Source organism: Ovis aries, chromosome 9 (assembly GCF_016772045.2).
Source record: "Ovis aries strain OAR_USU_Benz2616 breed Rambouillet chromosome 9, ARS-UI_Ramb_v3.0, whole genome shotgun sequence".
Classification (NCBI taxonomy): Eukaryota; Metazoa; Chordata; class Mammalia; order Artiodactyla; family Bovidae; genus Ovis; species Ovis aries.
The window spans coordinates 21,469,785-21,485,434 of NC_056062.1; the positions used below are offsets into that span (position 1 = coordinate 21,469,785).

Here is a 15,650-nt window from a genome sequence, read left to right on the forward strand (position 1 = left end):
TGTCCTCTGTCTTCCCAAGCCATGTAGAATTTCTATCTCCCTCCCAAATGGCAGCCTTCACCTGTGAAGACAGCTCTCAGCTCTGCTCAGCCCCAGACTTGAAAGTTCCAGCTTACCCATCATGGGTCCATTCACAGATCAGACCCTTGGCACCACCATCTTGTCTCCACAGCCAGACCCCCAAGTATATCAAGAAGTTTGGGGTGGGTACCTGTTTCTGATGGAGATGCTGGCCTTGGTTCCATGCCTCTTCTGCATCCCATAGACTCAGGTCGAGACCCCATGTCAGAATCTAGGAGAGAAAAAGAGATTATTGTTCTAATATTCAGAAGGAAAGGGGAGGTATTCTTCTAGTCAACAAATGATAATGACAATGTGAGAAATCGTCATGGTCCACAGCCAGGGCCCCCAGTAAGATCTGAAAAACTCCAGTGGCATAGTTTTGCATTCTTTGGCTTTTTATGGAACATCAACAAACTTCTCCATAAGGGAACTATTATTGTCCTTGATGCTGAAATTATCAACATTTGCAAAATCCTCCAGAGTTAAGAGTATGTTCATAAACATTGGTCTTCCCAAGACTCCATGATAAGGAGTAAGATTTCCATTTTACTCTTGAGGAAACTGAGACTCAGGGACTTGAAATAACTTATTCCAGAACAGGCAGGTGGAGAGTAAATGAAATGGGATTCAAAAGAGTTAAATAAACTCCCAAGTCAGTAACAGGTCTTCCATGATGGGGGAACTGGGTATGAGGTGGGCCTTGGGAGGCTTCTGTTTAGTGGGGCAAATGTCCTGGGGAGAAGCAAGTCCTTAATTTTCCACCAGCTAGCAAGCTATTTAAAAGAGTTTTATCTTTTTTAATTGAAGTATAGTTATATACAATATTATAAAAGTTGTTCATGCTCAATCACTCAGTCATGCCCAACTCTTTGCGATCCCATGAACTGTAGCCCACAAGGCTCCTCTGTCCATTGAATTCTCCAGCAAGAATACTGGAGTGGGCTGTCATTTCCTTCTCCAGGGGATCTTCCCAACCAGGGATCAAATCCCTGTCTCCTGCATTGGCAGATGGATGCTTTACTGGTTTGTTTGTCCTCCTTTGAGTTTGTGAACATTGACCAAGTGCCTACTCAGAGCCAGGGCCTGTGAAAGGCATGTGGGGTGAGTCTAACATGATGAGAGAGATGGCCGAGCCCCCAGGAGGGAGGCACCTGGGTCTGAGTCCCCCAGGAGAAAAGCCTCCTGTAGGGTGTGGTGTCATCAGAGCCCCCAGCCTACTGACAGGGATACCTTGTGGTCAATGAATTCGATCTCACAGGACCCAATGCTTACTTCATCCCTCCTTGGCTTCCCACTTTCCATTTTTGTTTTACACTTTGGTGTCTGCTGAGAATTGAGGCCCTTCTCTCCACACAGCGTACTCACTTGGACAGTAAATCTCTACATTTTCTTTCAGGGGAGCAGAGTGCCCCATGAATGAGAAGTAGGGCCACATGGCCTCCTGTGATGGGTGTCCTGCTCACCACCCTCCCCACCACAGAGCTCACCTTTCCAGAGATAAACCTGCTGGAAGCTGGTCAAGGTGTCCTGCGTTCCTTCCAGGGGGGTCAGACCTGCAAAGAAGATGTTTATTTGTATGAGCTCGAGTGTGCTTGCTCCTACTAGGGACTCACCATGACCGCAACTGCCTTACCACCCTGACACTGAGGCCCCTCCTGAGCCTGACACTCTGTTTCCCATGCGAGGTGCATCCCAAAGTCTTCTTGGGGCTCTCTTCCAGCGGCTAGTACAAAATCAAAGTTGACCAGAGTATAGCTGTTAGCATAACTGATGCCATCTTGGGCCCATGCAGTTCCTCCTATTCTTCCATTGAAGCCTAGGACTGTCCAGGGTGGTAAATAACTTCTCTGTCATCAAGGGCTTTGTAGTTAATACATATCGTTTAACAATTGTTGGGCTTTCCAGGTGGCTCTGGTGGCAGAATCTGCATGGCAATGTAGGAGATGCAGGTTTGATTTCTAGGTCAGAAAGATCCCCTAGAGGAGGAAAACGGCAATCCACTCTAATATTCTTGCCTGAAAAATTCTGTAGACAAGAGGGGCCTGGAGGACTATACAGTTCATGGGGTTGCAAAGAGTCGGACATGACTGAGCAGCTGCACACACACACACAATTGTTAGGTCCAGGTGGCCTCTGTGCTCTGGTAGCCTCCAAACAATGACGAAGCCCTTAGCTGATGTATTCCCAGCACCCATGAGACTAGCTACCATTCACAAATCTTGACTTAGGAATGCATGCCTTGTTCCTAAGCACATACCTCTATTTGCTTTTGTTGTTTGGTCAGTCTCTTAGTCATGTCTGACTGTTTGCAACGCTATGGACTACAGCCCACCCAGGCTCCTCTGTCCATGGGATTCCCACAGCAAGAATATTGGAGTGGGCTGCCAATTCCTCATCCAGGGGATCTTCCTGGGCCAGGAATTGAACCCGAGTCTCCTGCACAGGCAGGCAGATTCTCTATGTGTGTATGTGCGCGCAGTCCAACTCTTTGGGACCCTAGATTAATTATAAATCATCCCAGGGGCTCCTCAACAGTGCAGAGTGTAGCTACTAATGGTTCTAGATCACTGGTGATGGATCCCCATCCAACCCTCTGAGTAAGTTACCCTGTAATAAATTGACCCATTGATTATTTGGAGCTGCCTGCCTCATTTCCCACTGTCAAGATACCTTCTCAGTTCAGTGGGCACTTTTCCTTCCCTCTGTCCTCACCAGACCCCACGTGTCTTTCTTAGGGCACCAAAGGGACTACAAGGGGAAGGGCCATGGTGTTGTGACACGTAGCATCACTTAAGGAACTGTGGATTGGTTTAAAGAGACCAGAACTTAAAGACGAGTCAACAGTTGTATTCATTTCCCATTTCACTTAAGTCCTCTGAGACTCTCACCTCATTGGCAACCGAGGATAGTATTTGTGAGGCTGGGAATTTCTATCTTCAGTCTCATGCTTGACCATAATTTTCTAGCTCCTTACATATACTTCCAGAGGCTGATAATTGAGCCTTATTTCTCTTTTTCTCACCAACACCTAGCATAACCCCTGGTATAGAACCAGTGTTCAGCACATTCACGAATGCAAAGAGGAATGAGTAAGGAAAACAAAGCAGTCAGTGGTTTTCAGAGCCCACCAAGTAAACACAGAGCCTCACTGCACAAGCACAAGAAGGCTGGCCATGGGACTACTTTTTCTACCGCAAACTTCTGATCCTGCAATCCATTCCTCAAAGCCTCTCCAGTTCTATACTGTTGATGGTGAGAAGGTACAGAGAACAGAAGCAAACACGATTCCTCCTTTTCCCGGCTAATGGTTTACACTGCCCAGACATCGTTCCATGCCTTCCACAAGAACAGTTAAAACTTCCCCATTACATAAACAGGCCTGCAGACTCTGATGCATGTAATCTGCTCTCTCTGTAATCAAGGCTGCAGGAATACACACACATTTAGAATGGTGGAAGTTTGGCATGGAGCCTGATTCTTGAGGGTTAGTGGGTGTTATGTGATCTTAATTGACTTTAAGACACTTCTGCAGAGACCCTGTGCTGCATCTGAGGTGTTTAGCTTGACTCTAAAAACCTGGAAGTGTTCTTGTTCAGTTGCTGAGTCAAGTCCAACTCTTTGCAATCCCATGGATGGCAGCAAGTCAGGCTTCCCTGTTTTTCACTATCTCCTGGAGTTTGCTCAGACTCATGTCCATTGAGTCAGTGATGCCATCCAACCATTTCATCCTCTGTCACTTCCTTCCCCTCCCGCTGTCAATCTTTCCCAGAGTCAAGGCCTTTTCCAATGAGTCAGCTCTTCATATCAGGTGGCCAAAGCATTGGAGCTTCAGCTTCAGTCCTTCCAATGAATATTCAGGGTTGATTTTCTTTAGGATTGACTGAACTGGGGGTGGGCAGGATCCTAAACTGGAAAGCCCAGGTTTCAGAATCTACCTTTCACTGGCCATTTTTTCTTCTCTGTATTATTCTCCTCCCATGTCTCTACTTCTATTCCTTGTCCTTCCCACATAAACTACACTCCTGAACCCTCGTCTCAGGCTCTGCTTAATGCTAATGATGGCTACTGTAAAGAACTAATAGGGCCATCCCGTGTGTAGGTATCCACCATACATCCACTCCAGAGTCATCCAGTGATAACAGGGGCATGTGAGTTCCTCCCTCTCAGCCCCCAGCATCCCAAGAAAAGGATAATCATTTATACAAAACAGAATCCCATGAAGAGAATGCCAGCCAGTGAGCTGAGCCTCACCATGAACCAACAAAATGAAGCTTTGAGATTATAGAACAAACTCAGGAGTACTTCTGCCAAGGTCTATTTTTCCCATCAAATTTTTAATCCCTGTGGGCATTAAAGAATGTTTAATCTATTTTTTTATATTCATTTGCACTACAAGATATTGTCAGAAATGAGAGCTTAGAGATTACTAAGCCATTTTTCTTAGAAACAAGATCAGTCTAGCCAACACCAAATAGTTGAAAACGTCCAGAGATGTCCATTGGGAATTTAGGAGAGGCAGACTCTGAGTGGATTCCTCTATCAAGGCACATGTCAACCCAGGCACAAAGGTTAAAGCTGGTGACGGGAAAGAGAAACCTCACAGCCAGAGAAAAGTGCCGATAAGACGGCTTCCAGGGATTTGCGGGGTTGTCTGTTTGGAGATGTGTTTGTTCGTTCTGGGTAATATCAGTCTACCCTAAACTCCTCTGGAGCCAGAAAGGGTTGGTTGGCTTAACGGAAGAGGAGACACGTCCCTCAGCTCTCTCCCAAATGAGCCTACTCACCAAATTCTCCTTCCTCTGTTTTGCTACCTTTTACATCATCCAAGTAGGTGGGGGGTCTGGGAAACAGTTCTTGAGAATTTTCTTTGGAAGTCTACGGTGATTCCTCACTTGGAAACGCCATACCTATTGTGTATTGATGTCTGGATGAAAATCCCATTTTAATACCCTGTTTCCTACATAAAATTGTGCTATGGTGGCGTGCTTATAGTTGTGCTTACAGTTGCTAAGTTGCGTCCAACTCTTGCAACCCCATGGATGTAGCCCTCCAGGCTCCTCTGTCCATGGGATTTCCCAGGCAAGAATACCGAGTGGGTTGCCATTTCCTTCTCCAGGGGATCTTCCCAACCCAGGGATCGAACCTGAGCCTCCTGCACTGGCAAGCAGTCTCCTGCATTGCAGGGAAACTCTTCACTGAGCCACCAGGGAAGCCCAAAACTGTGCTACAGAACATTAAAAAAAAAAAAAAAAAAAAAAAGAGTAAAGGCATGCTAAGGGGGATTCTGTGTCCAGGAATCTGTCATCAGTCCGTAAGACAGGCAAATAGGAAGCCCACTACACTTTAATAATGCCCCTATCAGTCACCCCAACTAGCCTGTGAGCCCCTTAAGAGCAGAAACCACTCTCCCCATCTCAGTGATCCAACTGCCTGGCTGGGCTCCTCACAGCCAGCTGCTTCTCAGGACGAGAGGCAGATGGGTAAGCTCAGCAACTCCCCTCCCCACGTTGTCCTGCACCCCCCACTCAGCACGGCAGCGCAGGCTCGACCCTCCGCCTCTCCTGCACCTTTTGTTCCCTTTTCCCCACAGTCCTTCAGAATCTTGAAGGAGAGCCTGCTGGTAGCTGACGGTCATCACCCAGTGACTGCAGGACAGCGGCCCCAGAGAGACGGCCAGGCAGCAAAAGTTTCAGTTACCAGGCTCCTTAGCTTGCTGCTGTCATAGGAAGATCCCTCTGAGGCACTTTCTGCTTCCAGCCAAGGAGATGCAGGGCCATCTCAGCAGACAGTGAGTGCTGCCCCTGACGACTCTGATCCCCGAAGCTGGAGTTGAAGCCCTAGCCACGGCGGTTAATGCAAAGATAGCTTCTTGAAATGTGACATGTCACAGCTCTGAACCTCACTCCCACGAGCAAAAGTGTGACACAACCTCACGCTCCTGCCTCAGATGGCCTCTCACCAGGCTGTCAAACACGGATCAACTGAGCTGATGGAAAATGCTTTGTAAAATGCAACACGGATACTGACGTGCTTACTATTTGAATTTGGCGTGTTGCATTCACTAACACTTTCTAAGTAAATGCTCATTCTCCACGAACCAGATCACCTGCCAAAGCAGGTCCTCAGCGTACCTGTGAGCTGACCGATGAGAGTGGACCTCCGAACCAGACGTTCCATGAAGCGCCTCTGTTGGACGTGCAGGTGGAGGACCACGGACTTGGGGTTCAGAAAACCACACCTTAAACTTCAGCCTGTAGTGCATGTTACTAATCCTCTGGTGATGGGATTTTCCCAGCAAGAATACTGGAGTGGGTAACCGTTTCTTCCTCCAGGAGATCCTCCCGACCCAGAGACCAAACCCCATTTTCCTGCGTCTGCGGCATTGGCAGGAGGATTCTTTACCAGTGAGCCACCTGGGAAGCCCTGCTTCACTGTGTAAAATATTAAAAAGCACACCCCTATTTTGCAGATGAAAACCCTGAGGTTTGGGGGGTGTTAGGTGATTTGAACAAGGTTATGGAACTGATCGGGGAGGAGGAGGCAGGATTCAGCTGCAATGTTTTCAGTGCAAACCACAGCTCCAGCGTCTCCAGTGTCTACCCCGTGCCCGTCTGGGCAGTACTCCGAGGGCTTCACATGCATTCTTCCTAGGATGCTCCCAACCTCCCCAAGCATCAGAAATCACCACAAAACTCATTTTATAATTAGAAAAACCAAGACGCAGAGAGATCATACAATGAGCAGGCATTCACATTGGGATTTGCCCCCCAAGGTCTGATTCCAGAGTCTGTATTTTAATGAGCATCTAGCCATTTGCTAAATGGAAGGAAGAGGCTGACCCTCAACCACCTCTGGGATGGACAGAGTTCCTCTTTATTGCCCCTACCCCTTCTCACGTTCTTCAAATCCAGTCTACACTGTCTCCATCAGCTATTCAGACAGCTGGAATTCTCACTCTTCTTTCCTTTCATCAATATCTGCCATTAGGAAAGAATTTTTTCAGCTATTCGCACTTTAGTAAGAACTTTGATCCCTATGTTTATTTTCTGAGGGGTTAATTGTTCTTGAGTCTGAATTCCTATTGTTCTTGAGGCTAAATTCCTATTGTGTAAAGGTAGGATCTGTGCCCTACGGTTCCCAACTTGAGGTGACCTCCAAATCACTCTGTGTACAAAGCAACCATCAATCTGGAACATCACGAATATGACTGAGGCTGCCTGAAATTCCCAGCAAAGAGTTCCCTTCATAAAGCTCCTCCTGGACCCCAGGATATACATATACACCCAGGGGCCTGGAAAAAAACTTCGAAAGTAATCACTCCGTCTCAGGGAGGCCAGATGAGGGCACAGTCTTCACTTCTTGGGCTGGACCAAGCACACGCTCTGTGTTAAGCAATTCACTCCAGATTTATTACCCACGAATAGATCATATGTCTTTCTTCAAATGCTCGTTTTCACCCTGGGCTACCTCTCAGAATAACGGATCCCATATGTTTACTTTCCATCATAGAAAAAAACTATTTGATTTTATTTACTGCAAAAGAAATGAATCCTCATGGAATTCCACCAAATTCTGTAATATTTTTTTTTTTCCAGGCTTTGGTAAATAGGCATTCCACAGGTCCGATGTGCAGTCTCTATTCCAGGTCTTATGTCCCATAGAGTGAATCCAGAAGTTAATAAGACAACAGATCTTATTATATACTATATAATAAGTCTAGTTCTTAAAATGTAACCAAAAAATGACAGATTTTTTAGTGATATCGTATAATATCAATACTGCATCAAATACACTACTAAGTTCTACAAGGGTATCATCTGAAAGTACCGATATAAGGAAGCAGTTAAGAAAGTCACTTTGTAGGCCTTTGGAGGCAGAACGCCTGGTTTCAGGTCCCAACCCTTCTACTTACAAGCTCTGAGACCTTGGGAAGCCCTCACTTGTTTGCCTCAGTGTCTACAGCTGTAAAATGGGAACAACGGTAACACTAGTGCCTCCCTCAAAGCACCATGTTGAGGATCCATGAGTTAGAACAGGTCGAGACCTTGGAGCAGGGCTTGGCTCTTAGTAAGCATGACGGAAGACATTTCTATGGCTACTATTATTGTCTACCCTCTCCTTTCATCTTCACAGCAACCCAGTGAGCAAGGAGCTGTCATTACCCCTTTAGCAATCAGGCCTGCAGATATTTACTGGCTTGCTCAAGGCCAAACAGCTGGTGTCCAAAGCTGTAATTCAACAGGGCAAACTCTCAGCTGGGCCAGGGAGGGCAGCTTCCAGACAAAGGCTGTTTCAGTGCATTGCCCACTGCCCTGCATTTCCCAAAAGACCAACGCACGAAGCACACTTGAAGCTCCACGGAGGAGGAAGGAATATGCTCTGTGGGTAGTCAGGGAGGGCTCTTGGAGGAGGTGACCTTGCGCTCACTGCCATTAGAGCCCCAAGAGCTACAGCACACTGAGAAGCAGAGCACGGAAACTTCTCCCTGCTCCGTAGAAGGAAGGACTCGGTCTGTGCCAGCCCTTAGAGGACCACTCCCAGGGGATCTCGTGGCTCTTTTGACAGGTCAGCCCCCTCCCTCCTCTTTCTGGCTGACACCAGCATGTGCTTTCACCCCTCACCACTCAGAGGGTGGACTGGAACCATGGGGTCCAGTTCTGACATTCAAAGGCTGGCAGATAAATACAGCAGAGAGGAGATAAGATGGAGCCAGGCTGCCCTCGACCTCACACTGGATCTGAAGAGGTAAGTGAGCAACTGGGCCCTGTAAACTCGATCTCTCAAGGTCAGAAGAGAACTTCCAGGTCACCTACTCAGAGCTTCTCAGACTTAGCAGACATGGCATCATCAGACAGCCTGTTAGAGAGGATCCTTGGGGGTTTGAAGACGCCTGAGAATGCGTATCTCTCCTGATCCCCCAGTGATGCTGAGCCTGCTGGTCCTGACCACACTGAGGTGCACTGGTGTGGTCCGTCCTGACTCAGGACAGAGCGGTCTCAGCCCCTCCCAGGTAGACATCTACAGGTGGAGGCCCCCCTAGGGCCAGGGGAGGCAGAGAGAGCTGACTGCCCGCTGGGGCTGCAGATGCTAAAGCTCCTCCCTGTAAAGTGAGAGGTGGGGCGTATGATCTCAGGGTGACCTTTAGATCCAACACTTGAGGAAAAGGTTGGAAGAGCTTCTCAAAGACAGAAGAGCTTCTCAAAGACAGGAGACTAAGGAGCCAGCTCAAGGGTTATTTCCATCAGTTGAGCCCAGGTCAGGGGCCCCGCAGTTCCTAGTGCCCCTCTAACAAGGCTGGGAGGTGTGGCGGTTACTGCCTGGAATTCCTTAACTGTCAGAGGGGGAAATCTGCCCAGGGGATCACTCATGTGGGAGACAGATTTCATTTGGGGCTCCAGTTCTTCCAGTTCCAGTTGGCCCTCTTGGATCCACACATTTTATGCAGGACTCTTCAGTTGCTCCCGGTAAAGAATGGAGTGTTTCCCCAGCCCTGACTTTAGGTCAGGCCAGCGCAATGAGGTCTTGGTGACAGTGTCAGACCCAAGTCTCAACCTTCAGTGGCCCGGCTTGTTTGCCCTGTTCTCTCCCTCTCCTGGGACTTCCCAGGTGGCACTAGTGGTAAAGAACCCGCCTGCCAGTGCAGGAGACACAGGAGATGTGAGTTGGATCCCTGGGTTGGGAAGATCCCCTGGAGGAGGGCAACCCACTCCAGGATTCTTGCCTGGAGCATCCCATGGACAGAGGAGCCTGGCGGGCTACATACAGTCCATTCACAAAGAGTCGGACACGACTGAAGCCACTTAGCACACACACACGCTCTCACTTCTGCCCACAGGAGAATACGCTCATCTAGAAGGCGAGGCACTGAAGCAGGGCCAGGCCACCGCTGTCAAGTCCAAATGATACCATCCAACTGCCAAGCGACCCCAGGATGTGAGCAAGCCTGGCCAAGGTCAGCGCAGCCATCCCACTGAGCCTGCCTATGCTGAGCCAACCTGAGGCCCCAGAGCTGCACAACGGTTCTCATGGAGCACCGCTGAGATGCTCTCTGGTTGTTTTTTACGCAGCATTTTGGTACAAATTCTTTTCAGAAGGATGAATTCCTCAGGGTATGGAGAGGCCTCCCAGCAGAGGAGCAGACCCTGCTGGTGAGCACATATCACTGTGAAGGAATGCACCCGGGGTGAAGGCAGACACTTACCCCCGATCTCCTGTCCTCCCAGACGCAGCATCACCTGGCGGCTGTCCTGGTCATAGGTCACTCCGGGACATGAAGCATTAGCCTGGGGGTCCCTCCAGTCTCTGACGTGGCACAGCAGGACATCGGGGGAGCTCAGCAACCCACAGAGGAGGGGGCCTGCAGAGTCACGAGACGGAGGAGAGGTGGGTGTAATGGGGACCAAGCAGGGGCCCCCTGGAGATGCACGTCTGAGCCCTGAGAAGCTCGTAGGATGCAGGCAGGGAACCAGTCCTCGGGAGTGGACACAGGAATTCAGGAGCCTGCTTTTGACTTGGCCCATCCTTCCCCGACCGTCCTGCAGTTGTCTTACCAGCCAAGTCCAGAGAGGAGGGCCGGCACTGCCTCCTCACGGGGTCAACAGCAGTGACACCTCAGATACGACCAGGGCCCCTACTGCCAGCGTCCTCTGTCTCCACTCCCCACATTTTTAAGGCCCAAGGAAATAAACAGTGCCCCCCACCCCCGCACCATCTCGCATTCTCTCTGTGTCTCTCTCTCACACACACAATCTTAAAGAGCTCAGGATTATTATTTTTTAATTTATTTATTATTGTTATTATTCTGGCCCCACCATGCGGCATGTGGGGTCTCAGTTCCCTGACCAAGCATTGACTCCACACAGCCAGCACTGGAAGGCAGAGTCTTAACCACTAGACCGGCAAGGAAGTCCAAGGAAGGAGTATTTAGAGGTAAGTACAGAACCATTAACATCCAGGAGCTGTACACTCATGGCACAAGCCTTCCTGGTAGGAAATGAACTTCTCATCTCTGGGTGGATGCAAGCCAAGGCTGAGCACCCATGTCCCTGGGATGCATAGAGAGGATCCATTACTAGATTTGGCAGTTGGAAACCATTGGACTACTTTGTCTTGAATATATCTTCTAACTCTGACTCTTAAAAGAGCTGCCCCAATGTTATGACTTTATTTAGTAGCAGAAAGACCTACCTGCCCCCTAACTGAATTTGATAGTGATTTTAGTTAGATCAATAAAGGTAAATCAAATGTTGGGATGGATGCCTGTGACATGTCAGCCCCTATGGTCAGTGTTTTAAGAATATTAATTCTCTTAATTCTTATTATTTTTTATCTCCTTCTCCAGATGAGGAAATTAGGCCTCATATAAGTACATTGCTTAAGTTTATTGAATTATACAAATTAAGTAATTTATATACCAAATAAGTTTATATACTATATGCCAATTTATATAATTTATATACTATATATAGCATTATATGGTATATAATTTATACCATATACACCATTACATGGCATATTATTTATACCATATACACCATTTCATGGTATACAATTTATGCCATACATACCATTATATGGTATTTAATTTATATACCATATACCCATTTGGATACATAATCCTATTAGGTAGCACAGTTGTTCAGATTCTCCTGGGGGAAAATAAAATGGAAATACACCACTTCACATCTCCCATCATCTCCATTATCCTAATTTATGTCCAAATGCAGATAACGCTTCAAACTTCTCTCACCAAAATGGCTCCAAAATAGATGACTCACCAATGTCCGGCTTATAAATTTGACGTCTTGTTCTCTCCTGTCCCACTTTTACTTGAGTAGCTAAAAATCACCGTCACCGTTACTGTCAACAGCATCTCAGTGGTGAACGTTTAGCTCAGGGACCCACTAACTCACTCGGTGGTTCTCAAACCACTTAGACCATCATATCAAAATCACAGAAAGGGCTTTGAAAATGCTTGTTCCTCAGCACCAATCACAGAGGTGCTGACTCCACAGTCTGTGCAGGTCAGTGGAGGCGGGGTGCACTTGGGAACGAACCCTTATGAACATCACCATCCATGATGTTAGTGAACGCACAGCTGAATCCCAGAATCCCTGGGCTGGTGAGGCCGCTTCATCTCACAGATGGGGCAACAGAGGCCCGGAAAGGGAGGCTGGTTTTTCCCAGCTGGAGCACGGGGCAGCAGGGATACATAAGAGCCTACAGAGAGCCCAGAGGAACCTGAGCTCTGTGGCTGCCCGTCTCATAAACCAAGAACGAGAATCACGGACTTAAACAAGAGGCAGGTCGTGTCTTCCCTCCACCCCTCAGAGCTGAGAAGAGAAACGCGGGCTGCTTTCTTCTTTAACTAGCATTCAGTGAGCACTGCAGGTGTCTGAGAGGTGGGCGCCGGCTGGAGATTTGAAATCACTTTGCTGATCCTGCAGGCTGGCTTCAGTTAGATGCCAGGAGCCTCAGGCCACGCAAGTGTCGCTGAACCCCACTTCCCAGTGGCTTCAGCTACTTGTCGAGGTACAAGGAGGCCCATGAATATAGGTCTGGAAGTTTCATGAGTTTTCACTAATAATTATCAGCAAAAACAAAGACATTTCAGGGTGGGAGGTTGGCGGGGGTGGGAGCCTTGCCCGGGAGGAGGGGACTAGGGAGCAGGGAGACTGTTCCAGAAATTAAGTGCCTTGCCAGACAGCAGGAAGAGGATTCTGTTCCTGGTCACGAGCAGACCCAGCCAAACTTCACAAGTTAAAATTCCAGGTCTGCCCATCAGACAAGACTGGGAAACATATCTGCCTGCTGGTTGATGTGTGTCTTGAAGAAAAGCTTAACTTGCAGCATTTCAAGGTCGCTGTTCAAACCCACGTAATTCACAGATCAGGGTTACACTGGAGGGGAAGGCGGGTAAGCTGCTAGCCAGAAATGTCATGGAAAATAAAGGACTGTGTGCGATTATGGCTCCATGGAACAAAATAATTATTCCGTATATGATCCTAAGGAAAATGAAATCAACATTTCCAACCTGAAAAACCCTATGGTCTGCTGAGTAATTGGACGTCTGGAGAAATTGTGGTGTCCTCAGAAAAAACATTTAAAGAAGGCAGAAGTCATCCTGGATTTGAATTGCAGGGTTTCTAAATATAGGCTGATATAGAGACATATACAGACACACCTCAGAGCTATTGCGGGTCTGGCTCCAGACCACCACAACAATGTGAATATTGCAATCAAGTGAGTCACATGAATTTTTGGTTTCCCAGTGCATATAAAAGTTATGTTCACACTGTACTGTAGTTTACTAAGTGTGCAATAGCATTACGTCTAAAAAAAACAACGTGCGTACCGTACTTTAAAAGTACTTTAATATGCTAACCATCTTCTGAGTCTTCAGTGAGCTGTAATCTTTTTACAACAGTAACATCAAAAATCACTGATCACAGATCATCATAACAAGTTAAATAATAATGAAAGAACCTGACATATTTCAAGAATTACCAAAATGTGACCTAGAAACCCAAAGTGAGCAAAGCTGCTGGAAAATGGCACCAATAGATTAGCTTGATGCAGCGTTGCATAAACCTTCCATTTGTAAAAAACAGCATCTGCAAAAGCACCGCTAAGTGAAGTACAGGGAAACGAGGTGCGCCTGTGCACACGCCTCTAAGCACTGCACGCGTGCATGTGCTCAGTCACTAAGTCGTGTCCAACTCTTTTGCGACCCCATGGACTGTAGCCCACGAGGCTCCTCTGCCCATGGGATTCTCCAGGCAAGAATACTGGAGTGGGTTGCCATTTCCTCCTCCAGGGGATCTTCCCAACCCAGGGATCAAACTCACATCTCTTGGGTCTCCTGCACTGGCAGGCAGATTCTTTACCTGCCGAGCCACCTGGGAAGCCCTCTAAACACTACCCAGTCTGCAAAGCCTGGGCTAAGCCTCTCCTCTTCTAGACAGCCCTCCCTGACCGTCAAGTCCCCTTGACATCCTCCTCCTTTGCACTCAAGTCTCCCAAGGCCTCAGACACTCATGCTGCCATGTGTATCAAGCCTGGTACACAGCAGAGCTCCACACACACTTGGATGAGTCATAAGCTGGGTGACCAGGAGCAGCTGGTTTAAATTCTCTGAGCCTCAGTTTCTCAGTTTGTAAAAATGGAGCTTGAAATACTTCCCCTGAAAACAGCAGCAAGGAGAAACGTGGTGTTGCCATGTGAAGCAGCCAGCACAGTACATGACCTGTTGGAAGGGTCACAATTGTCCCTCATTTTGTAAATATCACCTTCTAAATGACGGTGGTCCCCTCATGCCTGCTGCTTCCTACAACATTCCCCATGCTGTGCATACTGGCTTTGGCAACCCCATGCCTTCCTCAAATTTTACAGACCACAGATCATAGAAGAGGGAGGAGGCTCTGGCCCCCACTGTCACCTTACCTCCTCGGACCTGCACGAGGATGAAGCCATCACAACAGGAATCACTGTCGCAGGCGAGAAGACAGAAGAGATGGACCTCGGTCAGACTGGCTCCTGAGGCTGAGAAGGTGACGGGGCTGTACATTCCAGAGAGTGCACTTTGGAAACCAGTTTGTTCAAATCTTTTCTGACCTGTGATGGTGAACTCTTGGCCTGGGAGAAAAGCAGAAATATAAACTTTTTCGAGCTGTAAAAGGAATGCAGACTGTGCTGGTCAAATGACAGTGAACCCTCTGACCACAACAGGTACAGAGTTCGGTCCAGAGAGATGCCCTCTGTGTCCTAAAAGCCCTGGACCTCCCGTGTGTGCAGAGCATGGAGACGTGGCCCCAAGACCCGGACAAACGCCCACCACACCTTGGAGGGTCTGCAGGGCAGATGTGGAGAACGGGCATTTATTATGGTTTTATCACCAGTGAATATCTTTTGAGCTCTAACTGTACACAGACGCCAGACCACACACTTACAACCTCACTGCACGCTCAGCGCTCTCGAGCTCGGTTTGGCCTGCTCTGCCACCCTGCGCATTTCTGCAGCACACGCAGGTTGGCTGCTGCGACGCTGAGTCACACTGGTTGATCTGCAGTGTCCCCAGCGTGTCCCTGCCCTGTGCCATCAAACCACAGGCCAATGCGGCACTTACACACGCAGCTAGAGAGCAAGCTGCAGACACACAGCGCTACGCGATACCCATCAGCCCACGGGCTTCTTCTTGCCTTAGACGGGCCAGTGGCTCTGTCTTCAAAGTGACGACTGCAATTCTCCCTTCTCTTTGAGCATCTGGCCCTCGTTGCCACAGCTCAGCATCCTCAAACCTTCCCCTTTCCCTCTACCATCAAGCTACCCTGCCCTTCACATTTACGGTAGCATTTCTTTGTGATGGATTCAGTATGTCTTTTTTTTTTTTTTTTTTAAGTTTTGCTAACATTTTAAATAAGACTGCTATTGTTTTTGTCAGTCCTCTGGCTAGAAGTGGCATGGTTTGGGTTTCTTCTGTCCCTCAGTCTAGTTTTCCTATAAGCCCGGTTATTTTTAGAGCATCCTTTTGCAAATATGAGGTGTTTTAATCAGATATATATACATATATATTTCACTAGAGACAAAAT

At 47.9% G+C, this 15,650-nt stretch overlaps 1 protein-coding gene across 2 annotated transcripts in view; it reads right to left on the bottom strand.

Annotated features, from left to right (window-relative positions):
* TG (thyroglobulin) overlaps nt 1–15,650 on the bottom strand; it is a 231,513-nt gene that overhangs the window by 155,880 nt on the left and 59,983 nt on the right. For both annotated transcript variants that reach the window (XM_027972878.2, XM_042254076.1), the window contains exons 26-29: nt 14,506–14,697; nt 10,265–10,420; nt 1,551–1,616; nt 212–292 (exon numbers count right to left, since the gene is read on the bottom strand). In XM_027972878.2, the coding sequence (XP_027828679.2) occupies nt 212–292; nt 1,551–1,616; nt 10,265–10,420; nt 14,506–14,697 (495 nt within the window). The remainder of the gene's footprint in view (nt 1–211; nt 293–1,550; nt 1,617–10,264; nt 10,421–14,505; nt 14,698–15,650) is intronic.